This window comes from Gymnodraco acuticeps, unplaced genomic scaffold (genome assembly GCF_902827175.1).
Source record: "Gymnodraco acuticeps unplaced genomic scaffold, fGymAcu1.1, whole genome shotgun sequence".
Lineage (NCBI taxonomy): Eukaryota > Metazoa > Chordata > Actinopteri > Perciformes > Bathydraconidae > Gymnodraco > Gymnodraco acuticeps.
The window spans coordinates 17,128-44,664 of NW_022990644.1; the positions used below are offsets into that span (position 1 = coordinate 17,128).

General features: G+C 43.5%; 1 protein-coding gene across 2 annotated transcripts; it reads left to right on the plus strand.

Moving 5' to 3' along the window:
- Positions 1–27,219, plus strand: LOC117554743 (zinc finger protein OZF-like). 2 transcript variants are annotated; one of them, XM_034229233.1, is made up of 7 exons: positions 1–113; positions 2,610–2,707; positions 4,291–4,358; positions 4,489–4,624; positions 19,992–20,057; positions 25,143–25,593; positions 25,762–27,219. In XM_034229233.1, exons 2-7 carry the CDS (start codon positions 2,624–2,626, stop codon positions 26,358–26,360), a joined length of 1,404 nt encoding a protein of 467 aa, XP_034085124.1. In that variant the 5' UTR covers positions 1–113; positions 2,610–2,623; the 3' UTR covers positions 26,361–27,219. The 2 variants fall into 2 exon arrangements, with proteins under 2 accessions (XP_034085124.1, XP_034085123.1); XM_034229232.1 differs by having other exon boundaries at positions 25,143–27,219.
- Positions 27,220–27,537: the final 318 nt, after the last annotated feature.

Consider the following 27,537-nt stretch of genomic DNA (forward strand, 5'->3'; position numbering starts at 1 on the left):
CGATGTACCCGGTCACCATGGCAACAGAAGAAGGAGAAGGATCGTAGCTTAGAAACGAGAGAAAGCAGAGACTTTATCTCCAGATTCACACCATAATCCCTGGGTTTGTTACGGTATGTAAACCTTCTAATGTCCCGGTAAACTTGCATTGAGATAGATATGAACCACAGAGAGTTCGGGTCCAGCTACAGCTCAGGGTTTAGCCACATGCTAAAGTTAGCTTCAGAGCTAGCAGTCTGTATTTGTAAACAAAGACAGGACGAGCTGGAAATGAAACAAAGAATACTTAAAAACCGGCTAAAAAATGTTTCTGATGGAAGGAGACGACCTTTCTCTCTTTGAATGTGGTTTATACCTTTCAGATAATATCTAGCAACAGTTAAAGCCTTACAATAAACAGTTTTCTATGGTTGGAAACTATACTTTACATACTCCTTAGCTACATATTGTTCTTTTAATACTCTTTGTTTGTCTGGATTATATCTCACATTTGCATTAACAGTAATATATGTATAAAGGCTAAATATATGATGCTCTGCATAGAAACTACTCAGTGTATGTTGTAGTGCCGAGAGATAGGGAGTCGGAGGCGGTGCAATGAAGGTACAAAGCTGGCTTCAATGAGCAGCAGAAATGCAGATGTCGCAGCCCGGGAAGACAAGAGGAAGAATCAAGGAGGGCACACAATATATCAGTTAGCAACACATATGTCCGTGCGGAAACAATACCCCCAACCTGTAGTTCCATGAGTGAATTATGTAATACAGTGGTCACCACAATGTCACAGTTTACACTTCACCGACCTGTTTAAACTTTTGATGTGGTTTATACATTTCAGATGACAACTGTCAACAGTTAACGGTACAAAAATAAACAGTTATTCATGGTTGGAAAGTAAATAAATAAATTTACTCAAATACAGAATGCAGGTAGCTGAAATATTTTCATTTGATGTCACTTTATACTACTCCTTAATTACATACCAGATATACATATGCACTTTTAATAAGATGAGAGAAGAGTTACACATCATGTGAAACTGAAACTGGTATATATACTTATATATATATATATATATATATATATATATAGGCCCAATGACTTTCGGCCTATAGCACTCACCTCACTGGTAATGAAATGTTTTGAGCGTTTAGTTAAGAGGCATCTAATCTCACAAACGCAGCACCTCTTAGATCCCATGCAGTTTGCATATCAGGCCTCTAGAGGGGTGGAAGATGCTATCGCAACTCTCTTGCATCTTCTGCACACTCACCTCGAGACGCCAAAAGCCCATGTAAAGATTCTATTTGCCGACTTCTCATCAGCTTTTAACACCATTAAGCCAAGTATTTTAGCAAATATTTTAACTGAAGAATTCTCACTTGAACCTGGTCTGATCTCCTGGATCGTTGACTTCCTCAGCTGGAGAACTCAGCAGGTCAAAATAGGCATGGCACTTTCTGACACAATAACTACCTGGATAGGCTCACCCCAGGGATGTGTCTTATCCTCTCTTTTGTTTATTTTATACACCAACTCCTGCATCAGCACTTTTCCCAATAGGCACTTTATTAAGTATGCAGAAGATACGGCCCTGGTCAGCCTCCTCTTTGATGAGGAAGAGGAGCATGGGCCTGTCCTTGACTTCTTTATTAACTGGTGTGAGAAGTCAAACCTGCTTCTAAACACCTCAAAAACAAAGGAGATGGAAATTGATTTTAGAATAGCACAATCGCCCAACCCTACTCTTTTATTAAATAGTGAGCCCATTCAATGTGTCACTGAGTACAAGTATCTTGGTGTCGTGCTTGACCACAAGCTCACATGGGATGTTTGGGCTGAGAAAATAAATGCTAAGTCTCAACAAAGAATGTTTTTTTACGTAAATTATTGTCTTTTAATGTCGGCAACAGAATGGTGAAGATGTTTTATCATGCTTTTATCGAAAGTGTGCTCTCATTCGGCATCATATGCTGGTTCGGCAACGCAACTGAGGCACAGAAAACGTCAGTCAGGAGGGCCGTAACATTGTCCAGTAAATTGACAGGAATCTCATTGGCTAATATAGAATGCTTATATAAGGACAGAGTTTTAAAACTGGCACACAATATTGTGAGTGACCTGAGGCACCCTCTTGCCTCTTACTTTGAACTGTTGCCATCCGGGCGGAGATATCGTGCCCCTTATTTCAAAAAGAACAGATCTAGGCTGTCTTTCGTCCCACAAGCCATCAAACTCCTGAACAAATGATGGCTAGGACGCACTGTTTACCCAGCTGGTCTGGCCCTGTCCCCCCTATTTCGCAAATGAGGGCCTATAGGCCCCTTGTCATGTCTGCCGATATCTGGTTTTCTTATGTCTGTTTGTTTTTATCTGTGTCTATGTTGTTGTCAGTGATGTATTGTCTTAACTTTTTGAAATGCCTCTGTGATGTGCTGCAACCCATTTTCCCCTCGGGGACTAATAAACGAATACTATACTATATTACTATATATATATATATATAATCAATGAGTAAATGTGTCTTTCAGACGCCCCTTGATTACATGATGGTTATTAAGTCATCTCAATATATTTCTGTTTTCTTTCTGCTGATTCTCTGTCATTAGGGTGAGTCATCACGATGCCGGGGGAAAACGGGGACCAGTTCAAACAGGGAGACCTGGTGTTCGCCAAGATGAAGGGCTTCCCCCACTGGCCTGCCAGGGTACACACACACACACACACACACACACACACACACACACACACACACACACACACACACACACACACACACACACACACACACACACACACACACACACACACACACACACACACACACACACACACACACACACACACACACACACACACACACACACACACACACACACACACCACACACACACACACACCACACACACACACACACACACACACACACACACACACACACACACACACACAGGCCCGGTTCCAGAACAAAATGACTCAGGGTGCATCTGAGATTCAAGAGGGTGCAGTGGGAAAGTGCTATTTTTATAAGTGGGGAGTGGACCTAACACCCTCTAGGGGGGTCCTCACCTCCTCTAGGGGGGTCCGGGGGCATGCTCCCCCGGGAAGATTTTTTTTTTGGAAATATTGAAGTTAAAAACATCAATCTGGTGCACTTTGAGAACAACATGAAGAGATCTACACCTCAACACCCATATGAAACAGAACTGTAAGCAGATTTACTATTTCTTTATGGATATTCTACAAATCACTCCCCTTTCAAGACCGAAATGTCTACATGCAGAAGATGGCATCTTTTTTACCGGAATATTCCAGCCAATCTGTGTTTTGAAACCATTACCTGCAAAATGAGTGCCTTACCCCACTGTACAGGCGAGTTGGGTACTTTTTTAAATATACCTGGGCAGGCTCTGTTTTGCCGAGGTCCTCTGGCACTTGCGGGCCGCCGAGGGGTGGTGTGTTTGGGGCAACGAGGACGGCTGCGGCTCCTCCGTGGGCGAGGCGGGCAAAGCCGGCGAGTCGGGCGGGAGGACGTTAGTGTCCACGACAGTGGCCGCGGGTAACGTAATGTCCCCATGATCTGAACTGTTATTACCTGCAGTAGATGCAGTGTTACTGCTGGCGATAAGGGCTGGTTGTTTTAACCATTTTCTGATGTCCATCATTGACTGCTGTGTAAGCACCTTGCAGATGACGAACGCACAGCGGCACAGGTCATGCGCATACACTGAACAAAAATATAAATGCAACACTTTTGTTTTTGCTCCCATTCTTCATGAGATGAACTCAAAGATCTAAAACATTTTCTATAAACACGAAATAACCATTTCTCTCAAATATTGTTCACAAATCTGAAAGAATGTGTGAGAGTGAGCACTTCTCCTTTGCCGAGATAATCCATCCCACCTCACAGGTGTGGCATATCAAGATGCTGATTAGACAGCATGATTATTGCACAGGTGTGCCTTAGGCTGGCCACAATAAAAGGCCACTCTGAAACGTGCAGTTTTGCTTTATTGGGGGGGTCTGGGGGGGTCCGAAAACCAGGCAGTATCTGGTGTGAGGGGTAGGGGTAGGGTAATGTTGTGAATCGAGTGGCCTGTGTTCGTCGTCCATAACATACGCCTGCTCATACCATAACCCCACCACCACCATGGGCCACTCGATTCTGTGAATCACAGATGTATGATTTCACTGCGTCAAGCTCAGACCCCTCCTTATGGGAGCTCAGCTCAACATAACTACCTGCGTGCAGATGTGTATAGCTAACGTGATATTCTGTGTGTTCAGGTGTGTCAGTGTGACGGCGGTGGAAGAAATAAGAGAATCCCGGTCTACTTCTTCGGGAAGCATCAAATGTACGTACACACACACACACACACACACACACACACACACACACACACCCACACACACACACACACACACACACACTGTAATCCTGACAGCAAAGACATGATGACTTCAGAGTTGAATATCCGTCCTCAGAGGAACGATCCCTCCGGAGAACATCGTGCCGTACGTCGGGAACAAGCTGAAGTTCGGCAGCGGCGTCCGGATCAAAGGCTTCACTGAAGGCATGTGGGAGATCCAGAACACTCCCGTCGCGGGGAGCAAACTCAAAGTAAGAGTCGCTTATTAAAACTGATGTTCTGTGCAATCCTCTCTCTCTTCATTAGACTCCAGTTTACAACCAGCTGCTCTCACCTTAAAGTGCAGCAGGTTTACTCGACATTGAGAAACGAGCCACTATTTCAAGTATACTACGTCATCGAGTGGCTCCGAAGGACTGTTTAAATGCATGTTAAATGCCCAGCATTCGGCGCCACTCGATGACGTAGTATACTTGAAATAGTGGCTCTGCAGCAGGTATACTCGACATTGAGAAACGGCCTCTCTCTCCTCTTGGGTTGCTTGGCTCTACTGGACCTTGGTTCAAGGTTCAAGGTCCTTTATTTTGTCATACGACCATAGCTACAGTGTAGTTATGCCGATGGAAATCTTAGGTCACAGGCTTCTCCAACAGAGCAACACAATAACACAGATAAACAGAAACATATAGTGCAAGTACGTATATACAAACATACACAAAGAAAAATAGTTTGAAATAGTGCAGTAAGAGTCTATATACAAGTTATTGGAATGATATATTAGATAAATAGATAAATAATGACTAAGTAGCAGATGAATGTTATGAAATAGTTTCAATGTTCAGGTATTTAACAGTCTTCTGGCCTGTGGGATGAAGCTGTCTCTGAATCTGGTGGTTGTAGTCCTGATGCTGCGGTACCGCCTGCCAGACGGCAGCAGACTGAACAGTTTGTGGCTGGGGTGATGGGGGTCTTTGATAATCCTGAGGGCTTTCTTCCTGAGCCGCTGGGAGTGAAGGTCCTCCATGGATGGCAGCTCCGTCCTGGTGATGTGCTGTGCAGCTTTCACCACCCTCTGTTTGTTTTTGCTGTATATACTGATACATGTTCACACACTACACACACTACACACACTACACACACTACACACACTACACACACTACACCAGTAGCCTTCCAGTTGCCTTCCAGTAGCCTTCCAGTTGCCTTCCAGTAGCCTTCCAGTAGCCTTTCAGTTGCCTTTCAGTTGCCTTTCAGTTGCCTTTCAGTTGCCTTTCAGTTGCCTTCCAGTAGCCTTCCAGTTGCCTTTCAGTTGCCTTTCAGTTGCCTTCCAGTTGCCTTCCAGTAGCCTTCCAGTAGCCTTCCAGTTGCCTTCCAGTAGCCTTCCAGTAGCCTTCCAGTTGCCTTCCAGTAGCCTTCCAGTAGCCTTCCAGTAGCCTTCCAGTAGCCTTCCAGTTGCCTTCCAGTTGCCTTCCAGTAGCCTTCCAGTTGCCTTCCAGTAGCCTTCCAGTTGCCTTCCAGTTGCCTTCCAGTTGCCTTCCAGTTGCCTTCCAGTTGCCTTCCAGTTGCCTTTCAGTTGCCTTTCAGTTGCCTTCCAGTAGCCTTCCAGTTGCCTTCCAGTTGCCTTCCAGTTGCCTTCCAGTTGCCTTCCAGTTGCCTTCCAGTTGCCTTCCAGTAGCCTTCCAGTTGCCTTTCAGTAGCCTTCCAGTAGCCTTCCAGTTGCCTTTCAGTTGCCTTTCAGTTGCCTTCCAGTTGCCTTCCAGTAGCCTTCCAGTAGCCTTCCAGTTGCCTTCCAGTAGCCTTCCAGTTGCCTTCCAGTAGCCTTCCAGTTGCCTTCCAGTAGCCTTCCAGTAGCCTTCCAGTTGCCTTCCAGTAGCCTTCCAGTAGCCTTCCAGTTGCCTTCCAGTTGCCTTCCAGTAGCCTTCCAGTTGCCTTGCAGTAGCCTTCCAGTTGCCTTCCAGTAGCCTTCCAGTAGCCTTCCAGTAGCCTTCCAGTACCCTTCCAGTACCCTTCCAGTAGCCTTCCAGTAGCCTTCCAGTAGCCTTCCAGTAGCCTTCCAGTAGCCTTCCAGTTGCCTTCCAGTAGCCTTCCAGTAGACTTCCAGTAGCCTTCCAGTAGCCTTCCAGTTACCTTCCAGTAGCCTTACAGTAGCCTTCCAGTAGCCTTTCAGTAGCCTTCCAGTTGCCTTCCAGTAGCCTTCCAGTTGCCTTCCAGTTGCCTTCCAGTAGCCTTCCAGTTTTCTTCCAGTAGCCTTCCAGTTGCCTTCCAGTAGCCTTCCAGTTGCCTTCCAGTTGCCTTCCAGTTGCCTTCCAGTAGCCTTCCAGTAGCCTTCCAGTAGCCTTCCAGTAGCCTTCCAGTTGCCTTCCAGTAGCCTTCCAGTTGCCTTCCAGTAGCCTTCCAGTACCCTTCCAGTAGCCTTCCAGTTGCCTTCCAGTAGCCTTCCAGTACCCTTCCAGTAGCCTTCCAGTTACCTTCCAGTAGCCTTCCAGTTGCCTTCCAGTTGCCTTCCAGTAGCCTTCCAGTTGCCTTCCAGTAGCCTTCCAGTTGCCTTCCAGTAGCCTTCCAGTAGCCTTCCAGTTGCCTTCCAGTAGCCTTCCAGTACCCTTCCAGTAGCCTTCCAGTAGCCTTCCAGTAGCCTTCCAGTTACCTTCCAGTACCCTTCCAGTAGCCTTCCAGTTGCCTTCCAGTAGCCTTCCAGTTGCCTTCCAGTTGCCTTCCAGTTGCCTTCCAGTAGCCTTCCAGTACCCTTCCAGTACCCTTCCAGTAGCCTTCCAGTTGCCTTCCAGTAGCCTTCCAGTTACCTTCCAGTAGCCTTCCAGTTGCCTTCCAGTAGCCTTCCAGTTGCCTTCCAGTAGCCTTCCAGTTACCTTCCAGTAGCCTTCCATTAGCCTTCCAGTAGCCTTCCAGTTGCCTTCCAGTAGCCTTCCAGTAGCCTTCCAGTTGCCTTCCAGTAGCCTTCCAGTACCCTTCCAGTAGCCTTCCAGTTACCTTCCAGTAGCCTTCCAGTTGCCTTCCAGTTGCCTTCCAGTAGCCTTCCAGTTGTCTTCCAGTAGCCTTCCAGTAGCCTTCCAGTAGCCTTCCAGTAGCCTTCCAGTTGCCTTCCAGTTGCCTTCCAGTTGTCTTCCAGTAGCCTTCCAGTAGCCTTCCAGTAGCCTTCCAGTAGCCTTCCAGTTGCCTTCCAGTTGCCTTCCAGTTGCCTTCCAGTTGCCTTCCAGTAGCCTTCCAGTAGCCTTCCAGTACCCTTCCAGTACCCTTCCAGGATCCTTCCAGTAGCCTTCCAGTTGCCTTCCAGTAGCCTTCCAGTTGCCTTCCAGTAGCCTTCCAGTTACCTTCCAGTTGCCTTCCAGTAGCCTTCCAGTTGCCTTCCAGTAGCCTTCCAGTTACCTTCCAGTAGCCTTCCATTAGCCTTCCAGTAGCCTTCCAGTAGCCTTCCAGTAGCCTTCCAGTTGCCTTCCAGTAGCCTTCCAGTAGCCTTCCAGTAGCCTTCCAGTTGCCTTCCAGTAGCCTTCCAGTTGCCTTCCAGTAGCCTTCCAGTAGCCTTCCAGTTGCCTTCCAGTAGCCTTCCAGTTGCCTTCCAGTAGCCTTCCAGTTACCTTCCAGTAGCCTTCCAGTTGCCTTCCAGTATCCTTCCAGTAGCCTTCCAGTTTTCTTCCAGTAGCTTTCCAGTAGCTTTCCAGTTGCCTTCCAGTAGCCTTCCAGTTGCCTTCCAGTAGCCTTCCAGTAGCCTTCCAGTTGCCTTCCAGTAGCCTTCCAGTAGCCTTCCAGTTGCCTTCCAGTAGCCTTCCAGTTGCCTTCCAGTTTTCTTCCAGTAGCTTTCCAGTTTTCTTCCAGTAGCTTTCCAGTTGCCTTCCAGTAGCTTTCCTGTTGCCTTCCAGTAGCCTTCCAGTTGCCTTCCAGTAGCCTTCCAGTAGCCTTCCAGTAGCCTTCCAGTAGCCTTCCAGTTGCCTTCCAGTTGCCTTCCAGTAGCCTTCCAGTAGCCTTCCAGTTGCCTTCCAGTAGCCTTCCAGTAGCCTTCCAGTAGCCTTCCAGTAGCCTTCCAGTAGCCTTCCAGTTGCCTTCCAGTAGCCTTCCAGTTGCCTTCCAGTAGCCTTCCAGTAGCCTTCCAGTTGCCTTCCAGTAGCCTTCCAGTAGCCTTCCAGTTGCCTTCCAGTTGCCTTCCAGTAGCCTTCCAGTAGCCTTCCAGTAGCCTTCCAGTACCCTTCCAGTACCCTTCCAGTACCCTTCCAGGATCCTTCCAGTAGCCTTCCAGTTGCCTTCCAGTAGCCTTCCAGTTGCCTTCCAGTAGCCTTCCAGTTACCTTCCAGTAGCCTTCCAGTTGCCTTCCAGTAGCCTTCCAGTAGCCTTCCAGTTGCCTTCCAGTAGCCTTCCAGTAGCCTTCCAGTTGCCTTCCAGTTGCCTTCCAGTAGCCTTCCAGTACCCTTCCAGTACCCTTCCAGTACCCTTCCAGGATCCTTCCAGTAGCCTTCCAGTTGCCTTCCAGTAGCCTTCCAGTTGCCTTCCAGTAGCCTTCCAGTTGCCTTCCAGTAGCCTTCCAGTTACCTTCCAGTAGCCTTCCAGTTGCCTTCCAGTAGCCTTCCAGTTGCCTTCCAGTAGCCTTCCAGTTACCTTCCAGTAGCCTTCCATTAGCCTTCCAGTAGCCTTCCAGTAGCCTTCCAGTTGCCTTCCAGTAGCCTTCCAGTAGCCTTCCAGTTGCCTTCCAGTAGCCTTCCAGTAGCCTTCCAGTTGCCTTCCAGTAGCCTTCCAGTAGCCTTCCAGTTGCCTTCCAGTAGCCTTCCAGTTGCCTTCCAGTAGCCTTCCAGTTACCTTCCAGTAGCCTTCCAGTTGCCTTCCAGTATCCTTCCAGTAGCCTTCCAGTTTTCTTCCAGTAGCTTTCCAGTAGCTTTCCAGTTGCCTTCCAGTAGCCTTCCAGTTGCCTTCCAGTAGCCTTCCAGTTGCCTTCCAGTAGCCTTCCAGTAGCCTTCCAGTAGCCTTCCAGTAGCCTTCCAGTAGCCTTCCAGTAGCCTTCCAGTTGCCTTCCAGTTGCCTTCCAGTAGCCTTCCAGTTGCCTTCCAGTTTTCTTCCAGTAGCTTTCCAGTTGCCTTCCAGTAGCTTTCCTGTTGCCTTCCAGTAGCCTTCCAGTAGCCTTCCAGTTGCCTTCCAGTAGCCTTCCAGTAGCCTTCCAGTTGCCTTCCAGTAGCCTTCCAGTAGCCTTCCAGTAACCTTCCAGTAGCCTTCCAGTAGCCTTCCAGTAGCCTTCCAGTAGCCTTCCAGTAGCCTTCCAGTAGCCTTCCAGTAGCCTTCCAGTAGCCTTCCAGTAGCCTTCCAGTTGCCTTCCAGTAGCCTTCCAGTAGCCTTCCAGTAGCCTTCCAGTAGCCTTCCAGTAGCCTTCCAGTTGCCTTCCAGTAGCCTTCCAGTAGCCTTCCAGTAGCCTTCCAGGTAGCCTTCCAGTAGCCTTCCAGTAGCCTTCCAGTAGCCTTCCAGTAGCCTTCCAGTAGCCTTCCAGTAGCCTTCCAGTAGCCTTCCAGTTGCCTTCCAGTAGCCTTCCAGTAGCCTTCCAGTAGCCTTCCAGTTGCCTTCCAGTAGCCTTCCAGTACCACTGGGTTTCAGTGAATAAATACCCGCCACAAGTATCTGTGCGAGTTTAGTCAGATAAGGGGCACACTGTGATGAGTTAGTTGAGCATGGGGAGTCACCAGTTGTTGTTGCCTCTAGTTGCATAGTGTAAAGGTTTGGTGTATGTTACCTCAATTTGGTTATCTAGGTTGCTAGATTTTTGTGGTTTGATATGGCTAACATTGTGGAAGATTTATATTGCACTCATGTTCAGTGTCTGCAGATGTACGGAGTTTATAGCGAATGCAAATCGAAGAGATAATACATTTTACAGCATAGGTAGACCAGATGTTTGGAAAGACCAGATGTTTGGAAAGACCAGATGTTTGGAAATGCATGTGTCTGTAATAAGAAGATGAATCCACGAGGATGTCAGCAATCCTGTGGGAGCCATCAGGGAAGTAGTATGGTGAGAGTCTGGCAGGACCGCAGAGACAGGTTCAGCCACGACTCGAAGTCCAGGACTCAGATCCAGGACTCAGGATAGAGGATCCAGGGCTCAGGATAGAGGATCCAGGACACACGACCGCAGCAACAGGATTAGCCTCGACTCAGGATCCCGGCGTGGATATGGACACAAAAAAGAGATTTGGGGGAAGCTGGGTTAATCGGAACATGAGAGTACACAGGTACAACCAGACAGAAAGACGGAGTTAGGTGCCCCCCAACAGTCCAAGCCTATAGCAGCTAAACTAACGTGTCTACATACATGCACTCCCTTAGGATAGGTTGAGGGATAAGTGGTAGCAAGTAAGAATGTAACGTGTTTAAGAGACTTTTAAAACACACACAAAGGGTAAGTTCATCCTTACAGGTGATTTCATCCGAGCTGTTTTCTGTTAAACCGTGGTTTTGTTGCCTCGGACGGATTTAAGGCCTCCTGTGGTTCGGTTTGTTTTTAGCTTTTAATGCTTTGTGGCTAATCGCTAAGCATTAATAAAGGGGTTTTAATGTGCTCGGGAGTAACGAGATGACTTCATCAGGATACAGAAAAGAAGGTAACTATATTTGATTATAATTACGTTACCAAAACAAGTAATCAGATTACTGTTACATTCTTTAAACACGTGGATACCAGCACCGCTAAGATACATTTTGAAATACAGATATAGATATTAAAGATAGACATATTGCCTTCATTTCCGGTCTGCTTTTTATTTCGGCTACTTCCATTCTTTGAGTTGTTTAATGCAGAACATGGACACCTGACTTATGAAACAGAAACACTGTTTCCTTTCAACTGAAGCTTAAACTCAAACAGCATTATTAATTGAAAAAATTGATACTTTGGATCTCTCTCAATGCTAATTTGTTACAGCTAATTTTTTTTGTTTATTCCAAATTGATTTTTTTACTTCAAAAAATGAATTTCAGTCAAGTAAAAAATATTTCTTCCGTCTAAGATATATATTTACATTCACACAAAGTAATAAGATGATTAATTCTGAAGACCGCACAACATTTACTACTTTGTTATAACTGCATTTTTCCTTTTGGAAACTTCATATTTATATTAGATCTAAGTAGAGTTTTTAATTTGATAAAAAAAATACTTCATTTCAGGCAATATTTTTTATTGTAGCTTAAAATATATATATATTTTTTTTTATTACAAACATTTATTGGGATGTCTTTAAAATATGCATCACCTATTCTGTTTGATCAAATACAATATGTTTTAAATTAAAAATAAATACATCAATAAATTAATTCAATTAATTGAGTAAATTATGCAGCCAATTTGCACTTATGTAAAAAATAAATAAAAGTAAATCAAGATCACTTTGACTTGTTTAAAAACTCTCCTGTAGCCTTAACCAAATCCATCACAAAGATGCAGAACATGTTAAGCTAGCTCACACATCTCTCCTTTAACATGTAAATATGTAATGCGTTTAAACCTGGCTGCCTTTTAATTAAACACTAACGTATGCATGACATCTTGTTTTTCTTTACATTTTTAAACACTTCAACAATATTTTCTGCAGCTCTTAATTAGAACTTCAGATAAACATGTATTAGCCATTAAGAAGGGTTTCAGTAGCATTACCAGAATCTGTGAAGTCACATTCTGTTTCAACTTCAAATGAAACACAGAGGCCAAAGCAATTAAGCAACGGACAATGCAGTTCAATCCCTAGCATTGCAGTCTTTCAGTTCAATCATTTCAACCAGATACGAGTTCTCGTAGAGACTGAGCTGGAGGGTGGACAAGATGTCAGTATCGTCTGATTGAGCAGACGCTGCTTCTTCACAGACGGTAAAGATGGATTCTTGGACACCATCATCAGGTATTGGGATGACCTTGATAGTTGTTAAATCTTCAAGGTCAGCCGTGGATGTCAGGTTGACTAGTGCATCTCCAATGTCTCTGTCTTGATATTGCATTCTAAAACATCCACCTATAGAGTGCCACAGTGACGCGTCCTAGAACCCGGAAGTAAGTCAGCATTTTACCACTCCCGGTTCCTTCGTCAAACGCAATGCAATCTCTCCATAGGATTTTAGAAAATAGCTGGAAATAAGGTCTGTGGTTGAAACACATTTAAGAGAGGGATCACGTTTTGTTCAGCCGGATCATATCCACATGTCTACCCTACTTTTATCATTTTCAAATCATAAATCTATTGATCAGAGATCTATTAAATCTAATCTATCAATTAGATTTATGATCCGGCTGAACAAAACGTGATCCGTCTCTTAAATGTGTTTCAACCACAGACCTTATTTCCAGCTATTACCCAAAGTCCTAAGGAGACATCGCATTGCGTTTTTGCCGAAGGAACCGGAAGGAGTTTACTTCCGGGTTTTAGGACGCGTCACTGTGGCTCTCTATTTCACACACTTTCCTGACTTCATCAGTAAGTCCATTGTCTCTGGAATTCCATCAGGCAGAACGAGCTTCCTGGTGTCATCGGGATTCAGAAGAATTTGTAACTCGGCTGGCGTTTTCACGGTCATGTCAGGCAACCCAAAAGGAACTGGAAAAAACGAGAACATAAACAATGGTATTAGTAATAGTGCAATGATACACTGACGACTGAATGTCAGTGTATGTCTCACAACAGTGACATGCCTGGAATGACGGAGCAAATGAAGATGAAATGAAATGTAGAGTAACGCAGCGTCCACACGGCAGCGTGCGTTGAAGCTAAATTCAATCACATCGATCTCCCGCCCCGGACACACAAGCACACGGTTTGATTGGCTAGAGCTTCTACTGGCATATCATTTGATTGGCTGACGCTTCCATCGAAGCTTGAAAAGTTGAACTTTTCTCAACTCTTGAAGCGAGCAACGGAAGCACAATGCAGCTCGGCAAAGCGTGACATCAAAGTGAATGGGAAGCTGCGTTGAAGCTTCAACCAGGGTTCAAGTTATAAACTGAGCTCTATGGGGTCTTTAAACAACAACAACAACACACACACAAACTTAAATATGAAAAGGTTCAACTACGCACACACACCATCTCGGCTAGCGCAGCACGCTCACAGGCATAGATTGCGCAACCTTGGAAGTGCAGTACAGGCATATTGTCATTCAAGAGATGCGTAGTTCTTTTGGAAAACATGTTTTTCTTAGCCTATTCACCTCGTTAGCATAAATAATACTCATTACATTGACACATGCATTATTTTTGATAAAAATAATGGTTGTTGATAATGTATTAGCAACCCACACAGATGTATGATTTCACTGCGTCCGTTGGCTCCCACATAACTCGAACCCTGGCTTCAACGCACGCTGACAAAGGAAATAAATAAATAAACAAGGTGTATTTAAACGATCTTAACCCAGCATAAACCACACACCCTCAAAGCATGGTCAGCAAGACGGGCAGCGTGTTACAAGGGGATTCGGGTTGTTTCCCCCTCCCCACTGTTTACAGTCCCCTCTCCGGAGCGGCGTGGTCCGAGTGCGGGTTGCTGCAGAGCAGAGATACACCTTCAGCCACATAACTATAGCGGTCCCGGAGCTTTAATAACGGCTCGCCAAAAGTATAAACATCTCTAACGCTGGCTGGGGTCTGGCTGCTAGTGTATTTAATATGCTGCAGTGTTTTTTATGAGCGGAGCACGCATTGAAAATGCATTTTTTTTAATGAAGACATGCGATGCTGATTAAGTTAGCGTTGTACTATGTGCTCTGTTTAGCCCCCGACGGCCCCAGCCCCTGTTCATAAACAAGCTTGAATTAAACACTCTCGTTTTACTCCAAAGGCCCATGCCACTCACAGTTATATGCATTTCTACGGAGCCCCCTAGGGGACATGGAGAAGAAGAAAAATATATTTGAAAAAATATATATATGTTTTGCGAGAAATCGCAAAACCCCGTAGCAGTTTGTAGACGGTCCCTAAGCACTCCTCTCCCTCCTCCAGCTGCAGATTGTGACCAATTATTGATGTTTAGCTCGGATGACGGCGCGTATCGAACTGTTCTGATAGAAACGACTCTGTAGCTCGTTGTCTACCTTGCTATGATTGTAAAGTCATGTTGTTTGTATTTTTACAACGTTATGTTCATGAGTTATTGATCCGCGAAATCTGTCAATAACTCAGCTCAGAGGGACGAGCATGTCCCCTCGCTCTGAGTGTTCTCTTGAGGTGTCTTCACTTATGTGAAACCCTTTATATATACAGTCTATGTGTGAAACCCGTGCCTATTGCCAAGCATTGATGTTATATCTTTATATTTAAGGCCAAGCTCAAAGTAAAATCGATGAACCGCTCCATTGTTGTGGCTTCTGTGTTGTCGTAGCAGCCAAACTAACCAGGAAGTACTAAATGAAAAGTATTTTTTCTTCTCCATGTCCCCTAGGGGGCTCCGTACATTTCAGTCACCAAATTCATAAAATCTTTTCAGGGACCTTTACTTTCTTCTCCCCACTTTGCTACTTTGTTACACGTGGTTAAACTTTACTAACACATTGCCAAATAGAAAGACAGATGGTAAACTAGTTGTTTATCTTGACACGACACTAAATGGATAAACATTTAAACATAGTTTTAAACAAAAAAACAACCATTTCAAATCCTTACCTTATTCAAAAGTGTTTTTGGGTCAGACTCTCTCACAGAGAGCGGGTCGCGGTGTAATGGCGGCTGCAGCTTTGTACGTCACGTGGTCATGTGACATGCTTTGAAGTGAAAATAACGATTTAGGTTAAATATTGTTTTTAAGTTATTTCAGGAGGGATGTGTTTTGCTTCTGGGCAAACGGAAAAAATCATGTCAAAAACGGAAACCATGATTCTTAATTAGACCAATTTAAAAATGTACTTTGATTAAATGACACAGTTGTTGCACTTTTTTCAGTGTAGTAGTCTGTGTCATTTGAGATCACACTCATACCTCAAGTATAAAACCACTGATTTTTGTAATGCCTTACTTATTATATTGTGTATGTGTTCATTATTAGAACAACTGTCACAAAACCACATGTTCCCATCGGATAAAAAACGGCTTTCATTTGTAGCTGGTGGATTTACTCCAGGTGGAACTAAAGTCTGATTTAACACTTGATTAGATTTCACATCATTCATCCAGATCTGTGAAGTAACTGAAGGGATTAAATACATGTTGTCACGGTGTGTGAAGCAGGTAGGACCCAAATGCAGATTAAAGTGAAAGTTCCTTTATTTCAAGGCTAGGTGATAACAGACAGAACAGAACACTCACCGACGAACTAGTCATGACAAAAGACGAACCAACAAAGACAGACAGAAAAACCAGAACTTAAATACACACACGACTAATCACAGAAACAAGACACAGGTGAGGAGGGAGGAGAAAACACAGGGACACCAGGTGAACACAATCGGGTAATCAGACACACCAGGGAAACTAACGACAGGGAACCACAGACAGATCCAAACAAGACACAACGCAGACAGAAACAGGCAAGACAGGAAGTGAAGACCTTTCAAAATAAAACATGAAACAAAACAAGACAAAACACCATAAAGACAGATCGTGACAGAGGTAGTGGAGTAGAAGTACACCATGTACCTCTGAACTGTAGAGGAGTAGAAGTACACCATGTACCTCTGAACTGTAGAGGAGTAGAAGTACACCATGTACCTCTGAACTGTAGTGCAGTAGAAGTACACCATGTACCTCTGAACTGTAGAGGAGTAGAAGTACACCATGTACCTCTGAACTGTAGTGCAGTAGAAGTACACCATGTACCTCTGAACTGTAGAGGAGTAGAAGTACACCATGTACCTCTGAACTGTAGTGCAGTAGAAGTACACCATGTACCTCTGAACTGCAGTGGAGTAGAAGTACACCATGTACCTCTGAACTGTAGAGGAGTAGAAGTACACCATGTACCTCTGAACTGTAGAGGAGTAGAAGTACACCATGTACCTCTGAACTGTAGAGGAGTAGAAGTACACCATGTACCTCTGAACTGTAGTGCAGTAGAAGTACACCATGTACCTCTGAACTGTAGAGGAGTAGAAGTACACCATGTACCTCTGAACTGCAGTGGAGTAGAAGTACACCATGCACCTCTGAACTGTAGAGGAGTAGAAGTACACCATGTACCTCTGAACTGTAGAGGAGTAGAAGTACACCATGTACCTCTGAACTGTAGTGCAGTAGAAGTACACCATGTACCTCTGAACTGTAGAGGAGTAGAAGTACACCATGTACCTCTGAACTGTAGTGGAGTAGAAGTACACCATGTACCTCTGAACTGTAGTGGAGTAGAAGTACACCATGTACCTCTGAACTGTAGAGGAGTAGAAGTACACCATGTACCTCTGAACTGTAGAGGAGGAGAAGTACACCATGTACCTCTGAACTGTAGAGGAGTAGAAGTACACCATGTACCTCTGAACTGTAGAGGAGTAGAAGTACACCATGTACCTCTGAACTGTAGTGGAGTAGAAGTACACCATGTACCTCTGAACTGTAGAGGAGTAGAAGTACACCATGTACCTCTGAACTGTAGTGAGTAGAAGTACACCATGTACCTCTGAACTGTAGTGCAGTAGAAGTACACCATGTACCTCTGAACTGTAGAGGAGTAGAAGTACACCATGTACCTCTGAACTGCAGTGGAGTAGAAGTACACCATGCACCTCTGAACTGTAGAGGAGTAGAAGTACACCATGTACCTCTGAACTGTAGAGGAGTAGAAGTACACCATGTACCTCTGAACTGTAGTGCAGTAGAAGTACACCATGTACCTCTGAACTGTAGAGGAGTAGAAGTACACCATGTACCTCTGAACTGTAGTGGAGTAGAAGTACACCATGCACCTCTGAACTGTAGAGGAGTAGAAGTACACCATGTACCTCTGAACTGTAGAGGAGTAGAAGTACACCATGTACCTCTGAACTGTAGAGGAGTAGAAGTACACCATGTACCTCTGAACTGTAGAGGAGTAGAAGTACACCATGTACCTCTGAACTGTAGTGGAGTAGAAGTACACCATGTACCTCTGAACTGTAGAGGAGTAGAAGTACACCATGTACCTCTGAACTGTAGAGGAGTAGAAGTACACCATGTACCTCTGAACTGTAGAGGAGTAGAAGTACACCATGTACCTCTGAACTGTAGAGGAGTAGAAGTACACCATGTACCTCTGAACTGTAGAGGAGTAGAAGTACACCATGTACCTCTGAACTGTAGAGGAGTAGAAGTACACCATGTACCTCTGAACTGCAGTGGAGTAGAAGTACACCATGCACCTCTGAACTGTAGAGGAGTAGAAGTACACCATGTACCTCTGAACTGTAGAGGAGTAGAAGTACACCATGTACCTCTGAACTGTAGAGGAGTAGAAGTACACCATGTACCTCTGAACTGTAGAGGAGTAGAAGTACACCATGTACCTCTGAACTGTAGTGCAGTAGAAGTACACCATGTACCTCTGAACTGTAGAGGAGTAGAAGTACACCATGTACCTCTGAACTGCAGTGGAGTAGAAGCACACCATGTACCTCTGAACTGTAGAGGAGTAGAAGTACACCATGTACCTCTGAACTGTAGAGGAGTAGAAGTACACCATGTACCTCTGAACTGCAGTGGAGTAGAAGTACACCATGCACCTCTGAACTGTAGAGGAGTAGAAGTACACCATGTACCTCTGAACTGTAGTGAGTAGAAGTACACCATGTACCTCTGAACTGTAGAGGAGTAGAAGTACACCATGTACCTCTGAACTGTAGAGGAGTAGAAGTACACCATGTACCTCTGAACTGTAGTGCAGTAGAAGTACACCATGTACTTCTGAACTGTAGAGGAGTAGAAGTACACCATGTACCTCTGAACTGTAGTGAGTAGAAGTACACCATGTACCTCTGAACTGTAGAGGAGTAGAAGTACACCATGTACCTCTGAACTGTAGTGAGTAGAAGTACACCATGTACCTCTGAACTGTAGTGGAGTAGAAGTACACCATGTACCTCTGAACTGTAGTGGAGTAGAAGTACACCATGTACATCTGAACTGTAGTGGAGTAGAAGTACAACATGTACCTCTGAACTGTAGTGGAGTAGAAGTACACCATGTACCTCTGAACTGTAGAGGAGTAGAAGTACACCATGTACCTCTGAACTGTAGTGGAGTAGAAGTACACCATGTACCTCTGAACTGTAGAGGAGTAGAAGTACACCATGTACCTCTGAACTGTAGAGGAGTAGAAGTACACCATGTACCTCTGAACTGTAGAGGAGTAGAAGTACACCATGTACATCTGAACTGTAGTGGAGTAGAAGTACACAATGTACCTCTGAACTGTAGAGGAGTAGAAGTACACCATGTACATCTGAACTGTAGTGGAGTAGAAGTACACCATGTACCTCTGAACTGTAGTGGAGTAGAAGTACACCATGTACCTCTGAACTGTAGTGGAGTAGAAGTACACCATGTACCTCTGAACTGTAGTGCAGTAGAAGTACACCATGTACCTCTGAACTGTAGTGGAGTAGAAGTACACCATGTACATCTGAACTGTAGTGGAGTAGAAGTACACCATGTACCTCTGAACTGTAGTGGAGTAGAAGTACACAATGTACCTCTGAACTGTAGTGGAGTAGAAGTACACCATGTACCTCTGAACTGTAGTGGAGAAGAAGAACACCATGTACCTCTGAACTGTAGTGGAGTAGAAGTACACCATGTACCTCTGAACTGTAGTGGAGTAGAAGTACACCATGTACCTCTGAACTGTAGTGGAGTAGAAGTACACCATGTACCTCTGAACTGTAGAGTAGAAGTACACCATGTACCTCTGAACTGTAGAGGAGTAGAAGTACACCATGTACCTCTGAACTGTAGTGGAGAAGAAGAACACCATGTACCTCTGAACTGTAGAGGAGTAGAAGTACACCATGTACCTCTGAACTGTAGTGGAGAAGAAGAACACCATGTACCTCTGAACTGTAGAGTAGAAGTACACCATGTACCTCTGAACTGTAGTGGAGTAGAAGTACACCATGTACCTCTGAACTGTAGTGGAGTAGAAGTACACCATGTACCTCTGAACTGTAGAGTAGAAGTACACCATGTACCTCTGAACTGTAGTGGAGTAGAAGTACACCATGTACCTCTGAACTGTAGAGGAGTAGAAGTACACCATGTACCTCTGAACTGGAGTGGAGTAGAAGTACACCATGTACCTCTGAACTGTAGAGGAGTAGAAGTACACCATGTACATCTGAACTGTAGTGGAGTAGAAGTACACCATGTACCTCTGAACTGTAGTGGAGTAGAAGTACACCACGTACCTCTGAACTGTAGAGGAGTAGAAGTACACCATGTACCTCTGAACTGTAGAGGAGTAGAAGTACACCATGTACCTCTGAACTGTAGAGGAGTAGAAGTACACCATGTACCTCTGAACTGTAGTGGAGTAGAAGTAGCATACAATGTAAATACTCAGGTAAAGTACAAGTACCTCGATAGTTGTATTTAAGTACAGTACTTGAGTAAGTGTACTTCCCACCTCTGCTGCTAAGCTACTTCTTAGCTGTAGATTGGTTTTGTGGTGACTGTAGTGTTAATACTTATTTCAGAGAGCCAGCAGGAGAAGGAGCACTGAGAGCAGCATGGAGGAGAACAAAGAGACCCCCAGAGCTCAGGTCAGTGTTCACTTCATCTCAATATACTCCTATCACTGTTATCCCTTACACTGGGGGTCATTTGGGTTATTTAAGGACTTTAAAGCTGTACTTTTATTTAAGGAGAAAATAAACTTGAACATTGTGGGGTTTATTTTACAGACTCTTATTTTAGATATGGGTTAAGGTGTATATCAGTAGTGTCTCTACTTTAAAGAGTCCTCTCCTGCTGATGTTCAGGTGTATATCAGTATGTAGTGTCTCTACTTTAAAGAGTCCTCTCCTGCTCATGTTCAGCTGTATATCAGTATGTAGTGTCTCTTTAAAGAGTCCTCTCCTGCTGATGTTCAGGTGTATATCAGTATGTAGTGTCTCTACTTTAAAGAGTCCTCTCCTGCTGGTGATCAGGTGTATATCAGTATGTAGTGTCTCTACTTTAAAGAGTCCTCTCCTGCTGATGTGCAGGTGTATATCAGTATGTAGTGTCTCTACTTTAAAGAGTCCTCTCCTGCTGATGTCCAGGTGTATATCAGTATGTAGTGTCTCTACTTTAAAGAGTCCTCTCCTGCTGATGTTCATGTGTATATCAGTATGTAGTGTCTCTACTTTAAAGAGTCCTCTCCTGCTGATGTTCAGGTGTATATCAGTATGTAGTGTCTCTACTTTAAAGAGTCCTCTCCTGCTGATGTTCAGGTGTATATCAGTATGTAGTGTCTCTACTTTAAAGAGTCCTCTCCTGCTGATGTTCAGGTGTATATCAGTATGTAGAGTCTCTACTTTAAAGAGTCCTCTCCTGCTGATGTTCAGGTTGTATCAGTATGTAGTGTCTCTACTTTAAAGAGTCCTCTCCTGCTGATGTTCAGGTGTATATCAGTATGTAGTGTCTCTACTTTAAAGAGTCCTCTCCTGCTGATGTTCAGGTTGTATCAGTATGTAGTGTCTCTACTTTAAAGAGTCCTCTCCTGCTGATGTTCAGGTGTATATCAGTATGTAGTGTCTCTACTTTAAAGAGTCCTCTCCTGCTGATGTTCAGGTGTATATCAGTATGTAGTGTCTCTACTTTAAAGAGTCCTCTCCTGCTGATGTTCAGGTGTATATCAGTATGTAGTGTCTCTACTTTAAAGAGTCCTCTCCTGCTGATGTTCAGGTGTATATCAGTATGTAGTGTCTCTACTTTAAAGAGTCCTCTCCTGCTGATGTTCAGGTGTATATCAGTATGTAGTGTCTCTACTTTAAAGAGTCCTCTCCTGCTGATGTTCAGGTGTATATCAGTATGTAGTGTCTCTACTTTAAAGAGTCCTCTCCTGCTGATGTTCAGGTGTATATCAGTATGTAGTGTCTCTACTTTAAAGAGTCCTCTCCTGCTGATGTTCAGGTGTATATCAGTATGTAGTGTCTCTACTTTAAAGAGTCCTCTCCTGCTGATGTTCAGGTGTATATCAGTATGTAGTGTCTACTTTAAAGAGTCCTCTCCTGCTGATGTTCAGGTGTATATCAGTATGTAGTGTCTCTACTTTAAAGAGTCCTCTCCTGCTGATGTTCAGGTGTATATCAGTATGTAGTGTATCTACTTTAAAGAGTCCTCTCCTGCTGATGTTCAGGTGTATATCAGTATGTAGTGTCTCTACTTTAAAGAGTCCTCTCCTGCTGATGTTCAGGTGTATATCAGTATGTAGTGTCTCTACTTTCAAAGAGTCCTCTCCTGCTGATGTTCAGGTGTATATCAGTATGTAGTGTCTCTACTTTAAAGAGTCCTCTCCTGCTGATGTTCAGGTGTATATCAGTATGTAGTGTCTCTACTTTAAAGAGTCCTCTCCTGCTGATGTTCAGGTGTATATCAGTATGTAGTGTCTCTACTTTAAAGAGTCCTCTCCTGCTGATGTTCAGGTGTATATCAGTATGTAGTGTCTCTACTTTAAAGAGTCCTCTCCTGCTGATGTTCAGGTGTATATCAGTATGTAGTGTCTCTACTTTAAAGAGTCCTCTCCTGCTGATGTTCAGGTGTATATCAGTATGTAGTGTATCTACTTTAAAGAGTCCTCTCCTGCTGATGTTCAGGTGTATATCAGTATGTAGTGTATCTACTTTAAAGAGTCCTCTCCTGCTGATGTTCAGGTGTATATCAGTATGTAGTGTCTCTACTTTAAAGAGTCCTCTCCTGCTGATGTTCAGGTGTATATCAGTATGTAGTGTCTCTACTTCAAAGAGTCCTCTCCTGCTGATGTTCAGGTGTATATCAGTATGTAGTGTCTCTACTTTAAAGAGTCCTCTCCTGCTGATGTTCAGGTGTATATCAGTATGTAGTGTCTCTACTTTAAAGAGTCCTCTCCTGCTGATGTTCAGGTGTATATCAGTATGTAGTGTCTCTACTTTAAAGAGTCCTCTCCTCTGATGTTCAGGTGTATATCAGTATGTAGTGTCTCTACTTTAAAGAGTCCTCTCCTGCTGATGTTCAGGTGTATATCAGTATGTAGTGTCTCTACTTTAAAGAGTCCTCTCCTGCTGATGTTCAGGTGTATATCAGTATGTAGTGTCTCTACTTTAAAGAGTCCTCTCCTGCTGATGTTCAGGTGTATATCAGTATGTAGTGTCTCTACTTTAAAGAGTCCTCTCCTGCTGATGTTCAGGTGTATATCAGTATGTAGTGTCTCTACTTTAAAGAGTCCTCTCCTGCTGATGTTCAGGTGTATATCAGTATGTAGTGTCTCTACTTTAAAGAGTCCTCTCCTGCTGATGTTCAGGTGTATATCAGTATGTAGTGTCTCTACTTTAAAGAGTCCTCTCCTGCTGATGTTCAGGTGTATATCAGTATGTAGTGTCTCTACTTTAAAGAGTCCTCTCCTGCTGATGTTCAGGTGTATATCAGTATGTAGTGTCTCTACTTAAAAAAGTCCTCAGGCCACATTCTCAACAAAGTCACGACATGACCCCAAATTTTATTTGAAATGCTTTTATTGATTCAGAAAATAATTTAATTAATTTAAAAAATAATTGTATTGATTTAAACTGACATGCATCCGCTAAGACTACGTAGTGTTTAGAGTTTTGAGAGGTCCTGATAATTTATTCCGGGAAATTACTCTGACCTCCTAATTGACCTTTCCGAAGATTATTGAGTCTATGTAAGTTTGCTGCGTGGCTCAGATCCACCAACGTCAGCAAGATCTCACCTCTTCCTAACCCCCCCGAAGAACCAGGTTCAATTAACTGCTGTTTCAATTCAGACAACTCTTTTTTAATCTGTTTAAGCGATCCCGAAGGATTTTGATATCAGTAAATGGAGTGTGCTCCTACCTAAGTGTGTGTGGCAGGGTGCAATCTTACCTTTGAGGCAGGAGAGGAGGGCACAGGTGTCTTTTAAAGGATCCCAATCCAACAGGTGGGATTCAGTTTATTTGAAGAAAAATAGGTCCAAACTAATACAGGGTTTTTTCCTTCTCTCTCACAACATTATAATCATACTAACAAAAAAACCGTGCTGTGATCATGTTCAAATGAAACTTTAATTCACAGTCTTACATTTATTACCAAAATGTTTTAATTTCAACTGCCCATTTCAGTTGTGACATTTTAAAATTCTCCCGATAGAATTTAGAGGTATTTCCTCGTAAAAAGACCGGTGACAATAAAAAGCGCATTCAACTTTCCATTCACCCATTTATTCACATCAGTTTCATACCGTTTTTTCCGACACAGACGGCGGATATAACATTTAAAAACCCATACCTCTCCGCAAAATTCGGGGGACCAGATTTCCCCACAGGTCGCGGTATTTATAAAGGTTCATACACTTTCTCTCATCAAATCATTCCACTCAGCCAACAACCAATAAATTCGAGAGATATTTACCCCGTCTAGAAGGACCTTACCGAGAGCTATTAACCCAGCTCTGAAGCACACAGCCTACCGGGAGAGAGTCTACCAGGGGTCACCCCCCCTCTCTCGCGCTCTCTCAAAAAACCAGTCTCTTTATGCTAAAAAAACTGGATCCTAAACCCAAAAAAACAAACTCCTCCTCTTACACCCAATTCAGTTGAAAACTGCGCATGCGCACTAATGTACAAGGCTAAACATGTCTCAACATGTTCCACAGCTGTTATGGGATAAGACACCCTTTCATATGAGGTAAAAAGGACATGAACTCTCTTTGGCCTCTTAATGTTTCTCCCCTTAGTGTGAAGCCCCCCCCCCCCCCCCCTCTCTCTGGACTGCTGCCAGAGGAGAGGAAGAAAACTCAACCTAAACAACCCACTTTGTTTTGTTTATACTGTAACTATAGAAAACCTAAAATATGAAGCATTTTCATTGTGGGTTATACAAGAATATAATTGATTATATTTGATTATAACTAACTTTCGTTTTTAAGTATTAAACATATTATGAAAACTCACAACAGTAGCAACGGCAGGAACTGCTTCGATAATTTTTTTATTTCAGATTTGAAAACATCGTTGCTTGCTTTAAAAGTAGCACAATTCATGATGTCAAACCTTGGAAAGTATCGAGATATCCCTGCCCTAATGCCAAAGTAACTGTTAACTGAATATGTGTCGTCGTTTGATGTCTGGATCGTTGCGTAAAAAGGACTGCAGCTCCGTGTTGAGGGTTTCTGCCCCGTTACTTCTCCGCTGTTTTCTTGTCCTTCTCGTCTTTTTTTAAAATTTATTTAATTAATATTAAAATCCTCCACGTTGTTCTCATTCGGAAGACAATGGAAAACTAAAGACAAGCAAACAGTTTGAAAAGTATACAGTTCAATCGACCGGACTTCTTTCTGCAGATGTGAGCGTCCTTAACAACGGTCAATAAGTCCTTGACAGCGGTCTGTACTACAGGATTAACAACGTGTCATGTGTTCTGAATTGCCCAATCAGAATTGAGTATTCAACTAAGCCATGTAATAACAGTATGTAGTGTCTCTACTTTAAAGAGTCCTCTCCTGCTCATGTTCAGGTGTATATCAGTATGTATTTAAACCTGTACTTTTATTTAATGATAAATCAAACTTGAATATTGTGGGGTTTATTTTACAGACTCTTATTTTAGTTTTTAGATATATCTGCATCACAGCTTCTCACTGACTCTTTATCTGTCTGTCTTTTTTAGAAACAGAGAAGAAAAAAGGAACCAAAACATTTCAGCTGTGACCAATGTGGGAAAGATTTCTCTGCACCAAGTGGACTTCGGGTCCATTATCGTATTCACACTGGAGAGAGACCACACAGCTGTGACCAATGTGGGAAAGATTTCACTGCACCAAGTGGACTTCAGGCCCATTATCGTAGTAACACTGGAGAGAAACGACACAGCTGTGACCAATGTGGGAAAACATTTAGTCGAAAAAGCGGCCTTTCAATACACCAGCGCATCCACACAGGAGAGAAACCACACAGCTGTGACCAATGTGGGAAAGCTTTCACTGCACCAAGTGGACTTCGGGTCCATTATCGTATTCACACTGGAGAGAAACCACACAGCTGTGACCAATGTGGGAAAGCTTTCACTGCACAAAGTGGACTTCAGGCCCATTATCGTAGTCACACTGGAGAGAAACCACATAGCTGTGACCAATGTGGGAAAGCTTTCACTGCACAAAGTGGACTTCAGGCCCATTATCGTAGTCACACTGGAGAGAAGCCACACAGCTGTGACCAATGTGGGAAAACATTTTCTCATAAAAGCAACCTTTCAACACACCAGCGCATCCACACAAGAGAGAAACCACACAGCTGTGACCAATGTGGGAAAACATTTTCTCATAAAAGCAACCTTTCAACACACCAGCGCATCCACACAAGAGAGAAACCACACAGCTGTGACCAATGTGGGAAAACATTTACTCGAAAAAGCGTCCTTTCAATACACCAGCGTATCCACACAGTAGAGAAACAACACAGCTGTGACCAATGTGGGAAAGATTTCACGACACCAAGTGGACTTCAAGTCCATTATCGTATTCACACTGGAGAGAGACCACAGAGCCGTGACCAATATGGGAAAACATTTTCTCAAAAAAGCGGCCTTTCAACACACCAATGTATCCACACAGGAGAGAAACCACACAGCTGTGAAGTGTGTGGGAAAGCATTTTCTCAAAAGGTTACCCTTGAATACCACCAACGCATTCACACAAGAGAGAAACCATACAACTGTGAAGAGTTTGGGAAAACGTTTGCTCAATCAAGTGATCTCACAGTCCATCATCGTATTCACACAGGAGAGAAACCACACAGCTGTGAAGAGTGTGGGAAAACATTTTCTCAAAAAATTACCCTTGAATACCACCAACGCATTCACACAGTGGAGAAACCATACAACTGTTAAGAGTGTGGGGAAACTTTCTCTACATCAGGTCATCTTAAGATCTATCATCTTATTCACAAAGAAGAGAAACCATACAGCTGTGAAGAGTGTGGGGAAACCTTTTCTCAAGGTGGTAATCTTAGATCCCACCAGCGCACTCACTCTGCCTCCAACTGATCCTTTTCTGAGTCAAGCTAGCATTCCCCCTGATTTTCTCCAAATGTAAAGCTGACCAACAGTGACTTTACGCTCCAATAAACATGTTTTTTATGGACTACATTCAGACTTCCCCAAAACCCGGCTGCCCTCACTAACTTAGTTCTATATGTGAGTGCTCTGGTTAATACAAATGTTTTTTGATTTATATAAAGCAAATGTATACTGTTGCTGCGATGCTGAACGTAACAATGATCTGTCTACCAGCAGCCTGTGAATGAGACGTTTAGGGAACATCTGTAAATAGAAGCATCTCTTGATCTTTGGTCTGTATATATTATACTTCCTAATCAATTATCTGTTATGTGTGCAGATGCAATTTCAGTGAGCATCAAGTTCAGAATGTTTGTTGCCACACACCGTATTTGCTTCTGTGTGTGACGCTCACTGAATAGTTTTTATTCTACGTTTATGTTCAATTGAAATGTTTGAGTTGCCTTTTTGGTACTTTTTTATTTATTACTTCAAGTGATGTTCAAAACACTAAGACACGTTTGGTATGAGAAGTGATGAAGTACATTTGTGACGTTCTTGTTTGGTTAGTGAAACTCTGCTATAATATTATCTCATGTTCATTCTTTGACTTCATTGTGACGGCCGTTAGTTTTCTGTGTTCTCAGTAAATGTGATTCTTGCTGCTGTAATAATCTGAGCTGTAAACTTAAAACTTGCTTTCTAGCTTCTCATTTCATTTCATTGTTTATTTGAATAGGGACAATGCACATTAATGAACACTTAAGACAAATAATGCTTCAAGTGTAAATATGCCGGATTTTAGCTCTGGCATACAATTTATAAGAACGTGACATTTATAAACATAGCAAAAAATAAATACATGATATGCAAGACAGCAAGAGCAGCACACACGAGTATTTACCACATGGCAGTACAATATAGCAGCAACGACATATCAAGTTTAAGAGATGACACAAGAGCTGCATAAAGTGCAAGAGGAGATACCCCCATGTTAAAGTGCATTTAG

Excerpts from the sequence above, each read along its gene's own strand:
- LOC117554743 (XM_034229232.1), top strand. The coding sequence starts at position 2,624 with ATGCCGGGGGAAAACGGGGACCAGTTCAAACAGGGAGACCTGGTGTTC. Across the intron at positions 4,625-19,991 it reads TCGCGGGGAGCAAACTCAAA|AGAGCCAGCAGGAGAAGGAG; the intron begins GTAAGAGTCGCT and ends TACTTATTTCAG. Across the intron at positions 20,058-25,142 it reads AAGAGACCCCCAGAGCTCAG|AAACAGAGAAGAAAAAAGGA; the intron begins GTCAGTGTTCAC and ends TGTCTTTTTTAG.